At 45.2% G+C, this 14,104-nt stretch overlaps 1 protein-coding gene and 1 long non-coding RNA gene across 7 annotated transcripts; one reads left to right on the top strand and one right to left on the bottom strand.

The window, feature by feature from the left end:
- Positions 1-701: 701 nt before the first annotated feature.
- Positions 702-11,908, top strand: PAK1IP1 (PAK1 interacting protein 1). 6 transcript variants are annotated; one of them, XR_014063342.1, is made up of 10 exons: positions 702-826; positions 3,578-3,740; positions 6,249-6,369; positions 6,442-6,516; positions 7,114-7,166; positions 7,872-8,017; positions 8,116-8,213; positions 10,165-10,211; positions 10,956-11,079; positions 11,215-11,908. XR_014063342.1 is itself a non-coding variant. In XM_081523854.1 (10 exons), the coding sequence occupies exons 1-10, from the start codon at positions 743-745 to the stop codon at positions 11,415-11,417; spliced, it is 1,167 nt and encodes a 388-aa protein (XP_081379980.1). In that variant the 5' UTR covers positions 702-742; the 3' UTR covers positions 11,418-11,908. The 6 variants fall into 6 exon arrangements, 2 of the variants coding, with proteins under 2 accessions (XP_081379980.1, XP_081379979.1); XR_014063340.1 differs by having other exon boundaries at positions 10,112-10,215; XR_014063341.1 differs by having other exon boundaries at positions 3,575-3,740.
- On the bottom strand, positions 7,173-13,911 carry LOC145518842 (uncharacterized). The gene is made up of 3 exons (XR_014063343.1): positions 13,505-13,911; positions 11,953-12,043; positions 7,173-10,532 (listed from the first exon to the last, which is right to left on the bottom strand). It is a non-coding gene; the product is annotated as an uncharacterized LOC145518842 (long non-coding RNA).
- Between the last annotated feature and the right edge of the window lie 193 nt (positions 13,912-14,104).

The following is a 14,104-nucleotide window of genomic DNA, read 5'->3' as shown; positions in this document are numbered from 1 at the left end:
ACTCACCAAGGATAACTAGACTCGTCATCTTCCAAGTACTGCCTTTACTCCCCTCGAGTAAAGGGTCCTCGTCCTTCTCCAAAATGTGCCACAACGTTGGCCGACAAGTCCTTAAGGGTTCGTCAAGCCATAACCAAGAGAGAAGGAAAGGTGCTGGGCGAGATTATGCGGCCCAAGTGGGAGCGCGGGAACCAGACCCCTCCAATCAAGGCGAACACTGAATGGCCCCCCTCCTCGCCCGGTTACAGAGAACGAGAGCGAAAAACGGCTTCCAGCACAACTAGGAGACGTAACTCCCTAACCGCCATCACAGCCCGGATCCACACCGCACGGCTATGCCGGGCCCGCTCCCCGACTCCCGCCCTGATCGGAAGTGCCCGCCCCTTCCGTAGACGCCCCGGAAACGGGGGGCCTCCGCAGAGGCTGTCCCTCCCACTCGCCTCAGAAGCGCCTAGCTCAAGGCTCCCTAGAAAATGCTTGCTGGCCCCCAGGTTTTTTTCCTTCTTGAAATGAGCATCTTTGTCATGGGGCTCCCTTCCTTATTCCCTCCTTGGAAATTCCGCCTGATCGTCCAGCCCGGAAACCACCACCCCCATGGATGCAGGCATCTAAAAGACAGCCCCATGGTCCTGACGTAACTTGAGCGCCGACCCGGGAAGGACCCTCCTTCCCGTCGCATCCGCTTTCGTCACTTCCTCTCTGCGCTGCTCCAGGTTTGCTGAGGAGACGCGTGCGCCGCTGGATGGAGCTGGTTGCTGGATGCTACGAGCAGGTCCTTTTCGGATTCGCTGTACACCCGGAACCCGAAGCGGGCGGCCGCCACGAGGTGAGAGCCCGCGCGCTCAGGGGCCGCCGGTGGTGGGGTGGCGGGGCGTCAGGCCTGGTTCCCAGCGGCCTAGGTAAACAGCACCTCAGAGGAACACACTGTCTGCTGTGTTAGGGGTTCATCGATGAATGAAACTCGAGACTTAGAGAATACTTAGAATATATATATAAAATATACTTAGAACATATATTTAGAGTATACTTAGCCTTTTGAAGCATGGAGAAGGCATTTAGTAAGACGTGGTATCTGGCTTTTGTAGTGAACATTCTGACTACGGTGCACAAAGCAAGTTTGGGTTTCTGCAAACGGGCCAGTGAGCCGTCGATTATGAATTTAAGAGTCGTTCCCATAAGTTGAAAGAACAGTTCGCTCTTTCCCTGAGTTTCTGTCCTGGAATTTTAGCAAACTATTCGCGCTGGATTCAGGTAAACGCTTCGTTGGTAAAATGACACCAGTTCATTATTGGGCCCTTCCAGTGGGGACCATTACTTGCAGTGAAGGTGCGAAGAAGCCATAGGTATGAATTCTGCATTGGAGAGCTTAACCACGTAGGGAGATGATGAGGAAGGCAAATAACATAGAGAAAAGGTTACAACAAAGTATGATAAGTATTGTGGACTTTTCTGGTGGCTCAGTGATAGAGAATCCCCCTGCTAGTGCGGGGATGGGGGTTCAATCTCTTGTGCAGGAAGATCCGCTGGAGAAGGAAATGGCCACCCACTCCAGTGTCTTGTCTGCAGAACCCCATGGAGCTTGTCCTGCTACAGTTCATGAGGTCGCAAAGAGTCTGACGGGACTGAGCAACTAAACAACGCCAAAAATGTTAAGTATTTTACTAGGTGTGAGAATATGAAAGTTAAGTAAGTTGGCAGTACTCAAATAGGTAGTTAGGAAATACCCAGACATTTCTTACTAGAAATAAGATCTAATTTTTAGCCCAGTACTGTGTTTTCCCCCTAAAGGAATTCCTTAGATAATTTCCTAGAAATTATTGAGTACTTCTTTATGAAGAAGTTGAGGTGTCAGTTTTGAATTAACTAGAAAATTGGAAGTTTGTAACTTAGCTAAATTGCTTTTGTTTATTTTGTTGTCTACTCTGATTATTCATCTGCCTTTGGTTGAAAGGTGACATGTTTTGAATACTAAGAAAATGACTCTACTGACGGTGTTATTGTTTGTAATAATGGTGCTTCCCATGTTGCAGACACGTAGTGGTCCTCACAGCAACCCTCTGAGGCAGATGCAGTTGTCCCCCTTTTGCAGATGAGGTCCAGAAGTTGAGCTAGGTTAAGCTGCTTGTTCAAGGCCACTGAGCTAATAATTGGCCGACCTGGGACTCACCTTCCACGGTGTCTCTAATGCTTGAAGCTGTTTTTTTTGTTTTTTTTTTTAATTTCTTTTTTAATTGGAGGAAGATTGCTTTACATTATTGTGTTGGGTCCTGCCCTACAACACCCCAAGTCAGTGATAGTTACATGAATATCCCTTCTCTCTTGAGCTTCCCTCCCCTCTCACTCAAAGCTCTTAACTATTAACCAAGTACTGCCTCTAAAGCTATTCATGCAGTAGCCCCGATGATGAATGTTCCTTCTATAAGATGTACAGACAAAGGTTATTCTCTGATTTATGGCCACAGCAGCCCCTCATGAATGTTGCACCTTTACTCAAAAGAGGACCCCTCTGTCCTGATTGACAGAAGGACTACCTTGCTGTCATTTTTTTAGGAATTAATTTATAACACTTCCTAAGTGTATTTGAACAAGTTTGGTGAATATTTCTTCCTTGGTTTATTCGTTTTGCTAATACTTTGTGATGCATCTCCTTTAATGGGGGGCAGGGTATGTGTGTGTATTCAGCAGTCATTCTTTGCACTCAGCAAATCACATTCGTTCAATCCGAGAGTTACATCGCAGCAAGCGTAGAGGTCTTGAGACCTCATTATTGGTCATTCTCTAGAGCTTGTATTGATATTAACGCAAATCCTATTTACTTCTCTTTATAGGTCCTGTCATTATATAGATACTTATCTCTGTGTGATATCATATTGTCTTGTCACTCCTACAGAATGACACTTCGTTGGAATACGTGCTTTTGTTTCTTTTGTTCACTGCTCTGTGTATTTCGTTCACTGTGTAAGATGGTGCCAAGCACATAATAGTCATTCAGTATTTGAGTGAAAAAATTCAAATTGAAATGTGGACATTTGAGTGAATGAATGGTATGGAGGCTCGCGGATAAGTAAACATGCTGAGGAGTTAAGGGATTGGATGAGATTTTAAAGTCCCTGTAGCCCAATCTTCGTCCGTACATGTGCTCAGTCGCTTAGTCGTGCCTCACTTTTTGTGACCCCATGGACCGTAGCCTGCTGGGCTCCTCTGTCCGTGGATTTCCCAGGCAAGAACACTGAAGTGGATTGCCGTTTCCTCCTCAAGGAGATCTTCCTGACCCAGGGATTAAACCCACATCTCCTGCATTGGCAGGTGGATTCTTCACTGCCGAGTCACTTGGGAGGCCCCAGTCCCATCTTCGTAAATGTTTTTAAAGTCATAGTGCCCAGTGTTGCCTTCCCGTTCTCTTACTGTCCCTTCTTTATTCAATTTTGTGAATCTGTTCTGTCTTTTCTCCACACAGTCTTCTCTGCATTTGTAGAATCCATTCAGTTTTCATGGATCATGAAGCCACTAACCTCTCTGTAGAGAACTGTGATGTGACCGTGGCACTGCACCCACCGTATGTTTTTCTCTTCAGCAGAAATGGGCTCCTGTGGCCGACTTCACCCACCATGCACACACTGCCTCCGTGTCAGCAGTGGCTGTCAACAGCCGCTTTGTAGTCACTGGGAGCAAAGATGAAACCATTCACATTTATGACATGAAAAAGAAAGTAGACCATGGGGCGCTCATGCATCACAATGGTAAGAAAATCGTATCTTTTAAGATAACAGTGTTGAGGCATTATTACTTTACGGTTTGACTTCAGCTGAACAATTCATTTAAGTGTCTCATATGAGCAGATTCTGTGTTAGGAAATACAGAAGTGGACAAAATGTGGTTCTTTATCCTTAAGTTATTCACAGTCTGTATTGAGCCAGAATGGAAGCAGTTTACTCAGTCTAGTGGGGAGGAAGGAAGAAGCAAGTTTTCACTGAAAGCTTCCTTAAAATGACATTAAAATGAATTATTTTATAAGAAGAGGTCAGTTGTTGGGCAGGTGAAACTGGCAGGATGCTCGGGGCAGGGCAGGCCGTGTGAGGAGCATAGTGGCAGCGTCACGGGAGAAGCTGACTCTCTGGGGGAGGGTCAGGTACCCAGCGCTGTGCCAGGAGAGACCAGCTTTGTCTTCAGTTCAGAGAAGAGAAAGCCTAGGCTCAGAGATGTTACATGACCTGCCCACGGTCACAAAATTCTGAAACTAGAACCTGAACCTGCATCTGGAGCCTGTGCTTTTTTGACCACTGGTGTGCCTGGGGAAGTATAAGGAGCTCCAAGTTCTGAGAAGGGTGACACGGAGGTTGGGGTGGCTAGAGAGGTAGTGGGGTCAGATCCAGGGAACCTCGAGTGGAGGAGGTTGGGATTGAACAGGGGCAGAGAGCAGTGCAGGCCTGAGGAAAGTGCTGGCAGTGTGAGTGTAGGACAGACCCCAAGAACCAGTAGAGAGCCCGCCTGCTGGAGTTGGAAGCTGTCAGTGGACATCTGTTGGCAGTAGGCTACACACACTTCTGTAGACAAAGGAAAGTTACTTGGTGTGTGCAAGAGAAGGATTGATTTACACAGGAACAGAGGATTTTGGAGAAAGAATAGGTTGTTGGCCTAGAGAGAGTAGGGTGTCAAGGATCTGCAGATCTCCGAACAAAAAGCAGCCGAGCGTGAGTGGAGGAAGGCCGGGAAGGGCTGGAACGGTGAGAGGTTGCGGTCAGGGGATAGATTCTTAGAGCTGGAGACTTACTGTGGAAAAGCTCCAGGGGATAACCATGTGAGGGACTGGAATGCAAGGAGGTGGAGGTTACTGGAGTGGAGGAGGTCAGGAGGAGTGATCCCCAAGTCACGGTGGGGGCTTCACACTGATGGTGAAGTTGACCAGGATAGTGGCAGGATCGAGAGACAGAAAGACCCAACAGGTGATTTATTCCCCAGCGAAGTTCAAGTGAAAGTCACCCAGTCATATCCGACTCTGCGACCCCATGGACTGTATAGTCTATGGAATCCTCCAGGCCAGAATACTGGAGTGGGTAACTTTCTTTTCTCCAGGGGATCTTCCCAACCCAGTGATTGAACCAAGGTCTCCCATATTGCAGGCGGATTCTTTACCAGCTGAGCCATGGGGGAAGCCCCTAGTGTTGAGCATCATATGCTGTTCTCACTGCGTTTTCCCAGGGGACAGAGAAGGAGAGGTTTCACGTGTGCTCCGGAAGAAGGGGAAGGAAGAACTCAGGACAGTAGAGCCTCTTACTCAGGTGCTTAGTTTGGAAAAACTCGCCCAAGGAAGTTAATTTCCTGCAACAAAAGGCAGATAAGACAGGTAGTCCTTTTCTTACACTATTTTTCAGAGGTTCTCGACAGGCTTTGGTTCATAGCAGAAATTTGGAGGGATCAGTGTCCTCCTTAAGTGCCCTGTGAGATAGTCCTTAGCTACTTTGACAAGTGTCTTGCTTTTCAGCAGAAGTTCAGCTTTGGGTGATTTCAGTGTGCATTCCTTTTCCTCTGTCTCCTAGTCCCAGTTCGTACAGGGAAGGCTTCTCCTCCCTTGGGCTTGGAGACATAAGCTGAGCAAGTCTGATCTGTACCTGGTCTGCAAAGGTGTTCAACCTCGAGAAAGGGATTGACCTGGGAAGAGTTTAGATAGGGGATGAATGAAGCAGGATTCTTGAGTTCCTTCATTTCTTGTACAACTGCTGTTTTCAAACGGCTAGTAGTACATAAGCTCTTTTCTAGGAAACAGGTGGAATCATGGGCAGAAGTAGAAGACGTGGGAAAGCAACATTTCCAAAATAAGAAATACAAGACAGCAGTGAAGGAGGGAGATGTAGGTAGATGTGGCTAGAGTCTCCCACTGTGAGGAGTACGTAAGCCCACATATTTTTCTTGGTTTTTAGAGGGGTGTGTGTGCACAGTTATTCCTCAAATCTTTGACTCTCAGTATAAAGGGCCAAGTGAAGAATTGATCAGGATTTGTGCAGAGACGGCACTCACTCAGGGGTTCATACCCTTTTCTGAAAAGGACAGAATATAAATGTTTAGACTTTGCCGCCAGAGGAGTCAGCAGTCTGCAGGCCAAATCTGGCTGGTGGCCTGATTCTGTAAATGCAGCTTTACTGGAATACAGCCATGCTCGCTCAGTCACGAAATGTCTGTGCCTGGTTTGGCACCACAACTGCAGACGTGAGTACACGTAACAGAGACTGTCGGGCTTGGTTTTTCCACAGGCACGATAACTTGCCTGAAATTCCATGGCAACAGGCACTTGATCAGCGGGGCCGAGGACGGCCTCATTTGTGTCTGGGATGCAAAGAGATGGGAGTGCCTGAAGTCGATCAGAGCTCACAAGTGAGTCCCGCCTCCCCTCAGTGGTCTCCAGGTGCCAGTCAAGTTGGGGGCTAACTGTCGGTTTCCTTTTAGAGGACACGTGACCTTCCTTTCCATTCACCCGTCTGGCAAGTTGGCCCTGTCTGTGGGTACAGATAAGACACTGAGGTGAGTCATGAAGGCCCAGGAGCACCTTTACTAAGCTGTGGTCTTTGTTCTTCAAATTTAAGAGCCCACCCCCTGGAGTAGCTGCACTGCAGGAATACTGGAGTGGGTGGCCATTCCCTTCTCCAGAGGATCTTCCCAACCCAAGTCTCTTGCATTGCAGGCAGATTCTTTACCATCTGAGCCACCAGCAAAGTTGGTGTTGGTACTGTTTCTATACTGTCTGCCATTGTCAGACACCAGCGTAGAGCTGAACGCTTATGAACCTTTTCATAAGGAAAGGGGGAAAAGGAAAAGCTCTGAATTCAAACACAGATGGTACATTGCCGTTGTCAGCTGTGGAGTAGAGAGGGGTCTTAATAAAGAAGTATTTCAGGAAGTGAAACCTTTTGAAAATATAGTGAACTCAGCACAGGAAAGGACTGTGGGAACAGCGAGTTTTAGTCTTGCTTGATAAGAAATATTTTGGACATTGCCATAAGAAAGAAGGCAGTTCTCCTGAATGGCCAAGTAGTAAATGTCCATTTGTGTCTTCATTAAACTTAGCTATACACCTGGTCAGTCAGTGATCATGCGGTAAATGAGCTTCCTGTTTTGCAGAACATGGAATCTTGTGGAAGGAAGATCGGCATTCATAAAAAACATAAAACAAAGTGAGTGTTGTGTTTTGTTTTTAATTTTATTTCTGTATTTTTGGCCATGCTGGGTCTTCGTCGTCACAAGGGCTTTTTCTCTAGTTGCAGCAGTTGGGGGCTGTTCTCTTGTTGTGGCGTGCAGGCTTCTCACAGCAGTGGCTTCTCTTGTTGTGGAGCACTGGCTCTAGGGCATGAGGGCTCAATAACTGAGGCGCACGGGCTCAGTTGCTCTGAGACATGTGGGATCTTCCCAGATGAGGGATCGAACCCATGTCTCCTGAATAGGCAGGCAGATTCCTTACCACTGAGCCACCAGGGAAGCCCAAAGTGAGTGTTTTTGTTTAGAATACAGGTGAAAATTTGATACGACGTTAATGTGTATACACACAAATTCTTGTGTCCACACACTTTAGTCATTTCCTTGCATGGTGGTGGTTCTCTCTGAGCATATGCCTTGGGTCACTTATTTTTCCTCCTCTTTCTATTGGGATTCTTGGCATGGCTCTGCCACCTATGAGCTGTATGACTTTAATGAGACTTCAGACCAGTTCCTTGTCTAAAATCTAACTCACAAAAATATGCATCATAAGTTTGCTGTGAAGGTTTAATGGGATAATGGATGTGAAAGTGCACAGTGTAAATATTTGCTATTTTTTTATGACCCCCTATCAGTTCCTTTTTTTATATGTGAAATAACAGCAGCTTTGTTTTTGTAACTTGCAGATGCTCACATAGTGGAATGGTCGCCAAAAGGAGAAAAATACGTAGTTGTCATACTGAACAGAATAGACGTCTATCAGCTCGACACTGCATCCGTCAGTGGCACCGTCACAAATCAGAGGAGAGTGTCTTCTGTTAGGTTTCTTTCAGTAAGTGAGCGGAAGTCAGTGGTGGGAGTTGAGTGTATATGGTGACGGTCGGAATTGTTGATGACATTCTGGGTGTTATTTTTTTTTTTCTTTGTTAGGAATCTGTCCTTGCAGTGGCTGGAGATGAAGAGGTTGTAAGGTTTTTTGACTGTGATTCCCTAACATGCCTCTCTGAGTTTAAAGCTCATGAAAACAGGTACTTTTTTTTTACACACTAATCTCTGTGTGTTTGTATGTGTAGAGTCTCTTATAAATGCAGTAGCTTCATAAGGCAGACGTGTTTTGTGAATGACTGCAGAAATAGACATATCTACATAGCTGATTTTTTTTTTCCCAAGAGGATGATGGGAATGTTGTCTTGGCCACAGTGATGCAAAAGTGATGAAGTCGTCACCAGGACTAGTCATTGGCACAAGAGACTTATTTTCTCAATAATTTCATTACACTTGCGGCCTGAAACCCTCAATTCATACTTGGGGGAAAAAAAATTAGCTCTGCCCCAACCACTCTTGTCTTTGTTACTCTATTCGCCTGTCCACTGGCCCCTTCCTACACTCTGCTTTTCCTGCAGGAGGAATAAATGACATGTTGACCTCTGTCTTGCACCCATCTCCGTTACCTCTTACTGCTCACTGTATCTCTGCAGGCAGACGTGAGTCTCAGGGTCAATGGTTAATAACCGGACCAAGGTTACCCCCCTGTTAAGTGATGGAGGTGGGAACCAACCCAGTTCTATCTGACTCTGCTCCTGCTTTTTCCACTGTAATTTTGTAAAAGGGTGATCATGTAATGTGTTTTATTTGCATGTTCTTTTACATTTCAAACAACTCTTCATTATTTATTTATTTTTAAATGCTTATTTATTTGGCTGCACCAAGTCTTAGTTGCAGCACGCTGTGGCATGTGGGATGTAGTTTGAATCCGGGTCCCCTGCATTGGGAGCATGGAGCCTTAGCCACTGGACCACCAAGGAAGTCCCAAATAACTCTTGGTTTTTGTTTTCTAAATGATAGTTTAGCTTTAAGAAATCTCTCTTTACAGATAGGATACTGCACTCACTATACAGGCCCTAGTTTTGGGGAAGGGAACCTATTCTTCAAGGCCGTATAGCTCTTCATGGTATTTGGTCATTCGTTCAACAAGTATTTGCTGAGCATCCATAATGAGAAACTGCAGCAGGAGCTTGCGCTCTCCTGGGTCTTACCTTATCTCAGGGCAACAAACAGGATAAACAAGAACTCAGGCAATTGTAAGAGGAAGGAAATGGGTAGGACTTGGGAATAACACAGGTAACTTGTTCGGATGGGATGATCGGGGTAGGGGGAATGAGACCTTCAGGATAAAGGAGCTGTTTCTAAAAGGGAGAGAACTGTAGGCACAGTGGCCCTGAGAGAGAAAAGAGCTTGGTGTATTTTAGGAGCAGATAGAAGATGGTCACTGGGTCAGAGGGAGCCAAACGGGGCCGGGCCTGGCATGTTGTGGGAAGGAGTTTGAGTTTTCTATCAAGTGCCTTTGTAGGTGTTGGGTTATATATGTCCCAGCCACTTCCTCCCTCTTGTGTTTTGAAACCGAACCTACCTTTGTAGAATTTTAAGCCTGGGAATAACATGGTTTGATTTTTTTTAAAAGTTGTTAGGGGGCAAAAATGGAAGCCGAGAGGCCAGTTAGTTTACTCCGTAATCCAGAAAGAAGATGTTAGTAGCTCAGATGGGTGGTAGGCCCTGAGGACAAGGGGAGGAGGCCTTGGTCACCTCTGTCTTTCTTTCAATATAGTTCCCTGAGGTGGAGGGGGTTTGAATATCTTTATTTCCTTTTATTCCTGATAATCTGATTATTTATAGTTGTTTATCATCTTTTCAAGTCTTTCTTAAGTTGTGGTTGACAGTCAATTCTGTCTTGGAAGTTAGACCCTGAAAATGACTCAGACCAACTCATGGGATTGTGAGGCATGTTAATTTTTGGCGCTGTTCGTTGAGCAGTTTGGAAGCACTTGAAGCCTTGAAAAGTCAAGAGACTATGTGCCTAGAAGTTTTTTAGCAGCATCGTACTGTCTGGAGGAAAGGCTCTTTTATGGTGTCACTGTTTCTGTCCTAGGGTAAAAGACATGTTCAGTTTTGAAACTCCAGAGCATCATGTTCTTGTTACAGCATCGAGCGATGGTTTCATCAAAATGTGGAAGCTTAAGCAGGACAAGGTCAGTGTCTCAGCACAATATAAGTAAACCAAATGCAAGTCTTACTTTCAGTGTGACTTTGGGTTAAGTGAGGTGGATTTTCTTAAAGGTTCATTGGGCACAGATCTTTTACATGTTTAAAATCTCTTCAAGGCATGATTGATACTCATGGTTTTAAAATTAGGGTTCCATAGTGCTGCCCCAGGGGTTGGTATTGGTGAGTCTGAGCTGGCTGGATCCCAGAACTCCTGCTTTTTCAGTCAGAGAAACAGCATTTTCTTCTCTTCTGTTTGTCAGTAATCTTCTCTGTAAGGTTCTGTTAGATAAAAAATCCTGCTGTTGCTAGAAAAAAAATGGGGAACTTTCGATCAATTGTAGAATTAATAGTTTTGAACCAGATAATTAGACATTTAATTTCTCTGGTAGTCTCCCTCTTACAGAGTCTTGGTTTATTATTCTTCATTCTCTTATAAAACAGTCTCTGAGTGTGGTTTGTTGAGTACCTACTTTGTGCAGGGTTCTTTGTTAAAACCTGGAACTGAACAAGATCAAACAGTGCCTTTCCTTAGTGAAGTGCTTCTTAGAAATCGGTGGATATAGTCAAACCAATCATGAATCAAGGTCACAAGTATTTTCTAAACAGCATTTCTTTTATAGTCAAGAAAATGCTGTGTAAATTTTTAATGTAACTTGATTATGGAAAAATAAAAGTAATTATTTAAAATTCCTTTATGTTATCTCAACATTTTCTTTCTTACGTAATAGAAAGTTTCCCCGTCTCTATTGTGTGAAGTAAACACGAACGCCAGACTGACGTGTCTTGGAGTGTGGCTGGACAGAGGGACAGACACGAAAGAAAGCCCGCCTGCTGCCGCCGAGCCTGCTCCTGGTAAATGAAACCGATCTTTTAAAAACTTAGTTATCTCTTGAGGTGGAGGAGTGCCAGATAACTTCACTTTATTGTCAACTTATTTTACTTTAGAGGGCAAAACAGCCTTTAAACACATTGTTTCTTGTGTTTTAGTAAGTAAAGAACAGTCCAGAAGCAATAAAGAGGAATCTGGCTGTGCAGTCCAGGAGGAAGAAAGGCAGCCAAAACCAGACGCAGAGAAATGTAGTTTAACTGGCGACAGTAATAAGCCAACGAAGGGAAAGAGCCTGATGTCAGCCAAGAAGAGAAAACCGGTGGAAATGTCAGAAAAAAAGAGGAAAAAGAAGAAAATATGAATGATGCAGTGAATCCCAGATTTTTTTCTTAGCAGAAAAACTTTTTCAAATATACGTATTTTTTTCCCTAAGTAAAAGCTAGGAATTTCTTCTTTTGAAGAAAATGTACAGCTTAAAAATCACTTTCAGGTTTTTTTAAAAAACTGCGGTAAAACTTTTTAATAGGCAATATTAATTATATATCACGGTGATATATAGTATGTTAATGTATAATATGGGCTTCCCAGGTGGCTCAGTGGTGAAGAATCTATCTGCCAATGCAGGAGACAGAGGTTTGATCCCTGGGTTGGGCAGATCCCCTGGCGAATGAAATGGCAACTCACTCCAGTATTCTTGCCTGGGAAATCCCATGTACAGAAGAGCCTGGTGGACCACAGTCCAGAGGGCTCACAGAAGAGTTGGACGTGACATAATGACTGAGCCCACACACATGCAACCTATAATATATAATTTTTACTGCTGGGTAAGGCAAATAAAGATCTTTCTCAAAATATTATGGCTTAAAATAATATAAAATCTTGAACACATTTCTTACCAGAAGTGGATAAAGGAGTTATTTTTCAGATTTTCTTCTTAAGTGGGGGAAGAATGAAAAACCTGCAGTACTTTGGCGTCTTCAGGTGGTCCTAATTTTAATGAAGATTTTGTTCATTTTGATAACAAAAGGTATAAAAAGACATAGGAAGTATGTTAAGACAAGCTTAAAAGCTGCAGATAAATACATATGTATAATGCATATGCTGAAGTTTAGGGCTCCAAACAGAAGGTTAAAGAGAGGCTGCCAAACTTGATTAAACTGTTCTATTTCCAGTGGATGACAAGAAAATGTTAAGACAGGAAAATGACATTTCCTTTGTTTTAAATCTGTTTCAGCCCATCAAAAAAAAAAAAAAACACACTTGGCTAATCTTCTCCCATCCAAGTACTAACCAGGCCCAACCCTGCTTAGCTTCCGGAGATCAGGCGCGTTCAGGGTGGTATGGCTGTAGGCTTTAGCTAATCTTCTAACAAAGGTAGTCTTAAAACTATATCTTACTTATTTGTATCTTACTTCAAATAATGGCTCTACCAGGGACTAGGACTATAGGTAATTAAATCTCTGTGGTTTAGTTCCTTTAAGTGTCAAAGGCAGGGAGAGTATCATGGTGAGCTTAAGTAAGATTTGAAGTTTGCACCTGCATAGGGAGAAGTGAATACCTGAGTCATCTCAGCTGGTTAAGGCAAGTCCTGTCGATTTTTCAGTAGAGTCTTTCATTAAGTTGGTGAGGGTCTGGCCTAAGTGGAATTGAATTGTTCAGGTTTTAGTCACTATCAGCTTTGGCTGTTTGAAGTCACTATGGTGAACGCAGGCTTCAGTTTTGATATCTGAAAGGTAGGCCTTGCTGCGAGTGGAGAGTTTTCTCTTAGAATATGTATGCTGCCAAAAACTGTCACTTGCCATCTGACTCGACAAGGATTAGGTCCCTAGGCACTGCAGTTGCTGACCTGTTGCACACTCTGAGAGGAGTTCTAGGTAGAGATCAGGAATAAGGCACTCTGGGAGAAACTGGCAGAACAGGCCTTTAGATAGAGACTGTTTTCAGGAGAAGCTTTTATGAGCCCAATTTCTTGCATCTTCTCTTCTCTATGAAAGCACTTAACAGAAACACCTGCTCCTCGTGACTAGCACCAACTTTATGTCAAAATGTGTGCTTGAGTGCACAGTAACCCACGTCACCAAAATCACATATACTGACGTCCCCACCCACCTTCAGTGAGCAGTTGAGCAGAGCTGAGAGGCTGTCTCCTGGGCTGTGGTCCTCGTTTTCCCCCAATAAAACTAAGCTTACAATTCTCCTTGTGCATTTCTTTTTTACGATGTCCGTGCACTGCAGTTTGTCTTTTCACTGGTTTGTATATGTATGAGCTGTTCTTGTTATGTACTTGCAGGGGATGAAAGCGACAAGGATGACACCGACAAGGATGACACCGACATCACAGTGTTACATCAACTGAGAATATGGTGGGGCAGGGAAAAGAAGCAGGTGTGGAGTTAATCTGGGGGGGGGTTTGCGGACATTGCAGACGTACTTGCAAATTTAACTCACCTACAGTCAGTCCCCTTTGCTCTTCAAGTAGCCTTACTCCCTAAAACAAAGGGAAGTGAATCAGATTGTCTAGCCTGTGGCCACCGTATCTTCCGCAGGTAGAAAATAGTCCCTTCTCATGGTAGCAAACTAGGTGGTCAGGCTAGAGGGACCATCCTCTCTGATGGCCTGCATCTTGTTGACACCTGGTGAGGACTGGAGCCCAACTTTAACGCATCCTTCAGAATCCAGCCTCCGACATGCTTCTTCCCCCATTGGTGACCTCGACAGCAGGCCTGGCCCAGCTCGCCAGGCCTCTTGTAAAACTAGACTCCAGTCCTGGGTTTCCGGCTTTTGGCTAGGCCGGCTTGTATCTGGGACTGGCGCTGGACGGCCCTGCCCGCGTCCAGCTTCCGGCACACAAGTGTTCGGCGACTCTCCCCTCCCCGGGACAGAGCACGCGTCGGGTCGCCGGCAGCAAGCCACGCCTCCAGGCGCTGCGAGCGCGGCGACTCCAGGCCTCTAGCCCCGCCTCACGCCACGCCCCCAGGGCGCCGAGAGCGCCCCGACTCCAGGTCTCTAGCCACGCCCTGCTCCACGCCCCCAGGGCGCAGAGAGCGC

Source organism: Giraffa tippelskirchi, chromosome 8, assembly GCF_054371585.1.
Source record: "Giraffa tippelskirchi isolate mGirTip1 chromosome 8, T2T-mGirTip1v1.2.pri, whole genome shotgun sequence".
NCBI classification, from domain to species: domain Eukaryota; kingdom Metazoa; phylum Chordata; class Mammalia; order Artiodactyla; family Giraffidae; genus Giraffa; species Giraffa tippelskirchi.
Note: the sequence above shows the minus strand (reverse complement) of the source record. Positions and strands in the feature narration are given on the sequence as shown.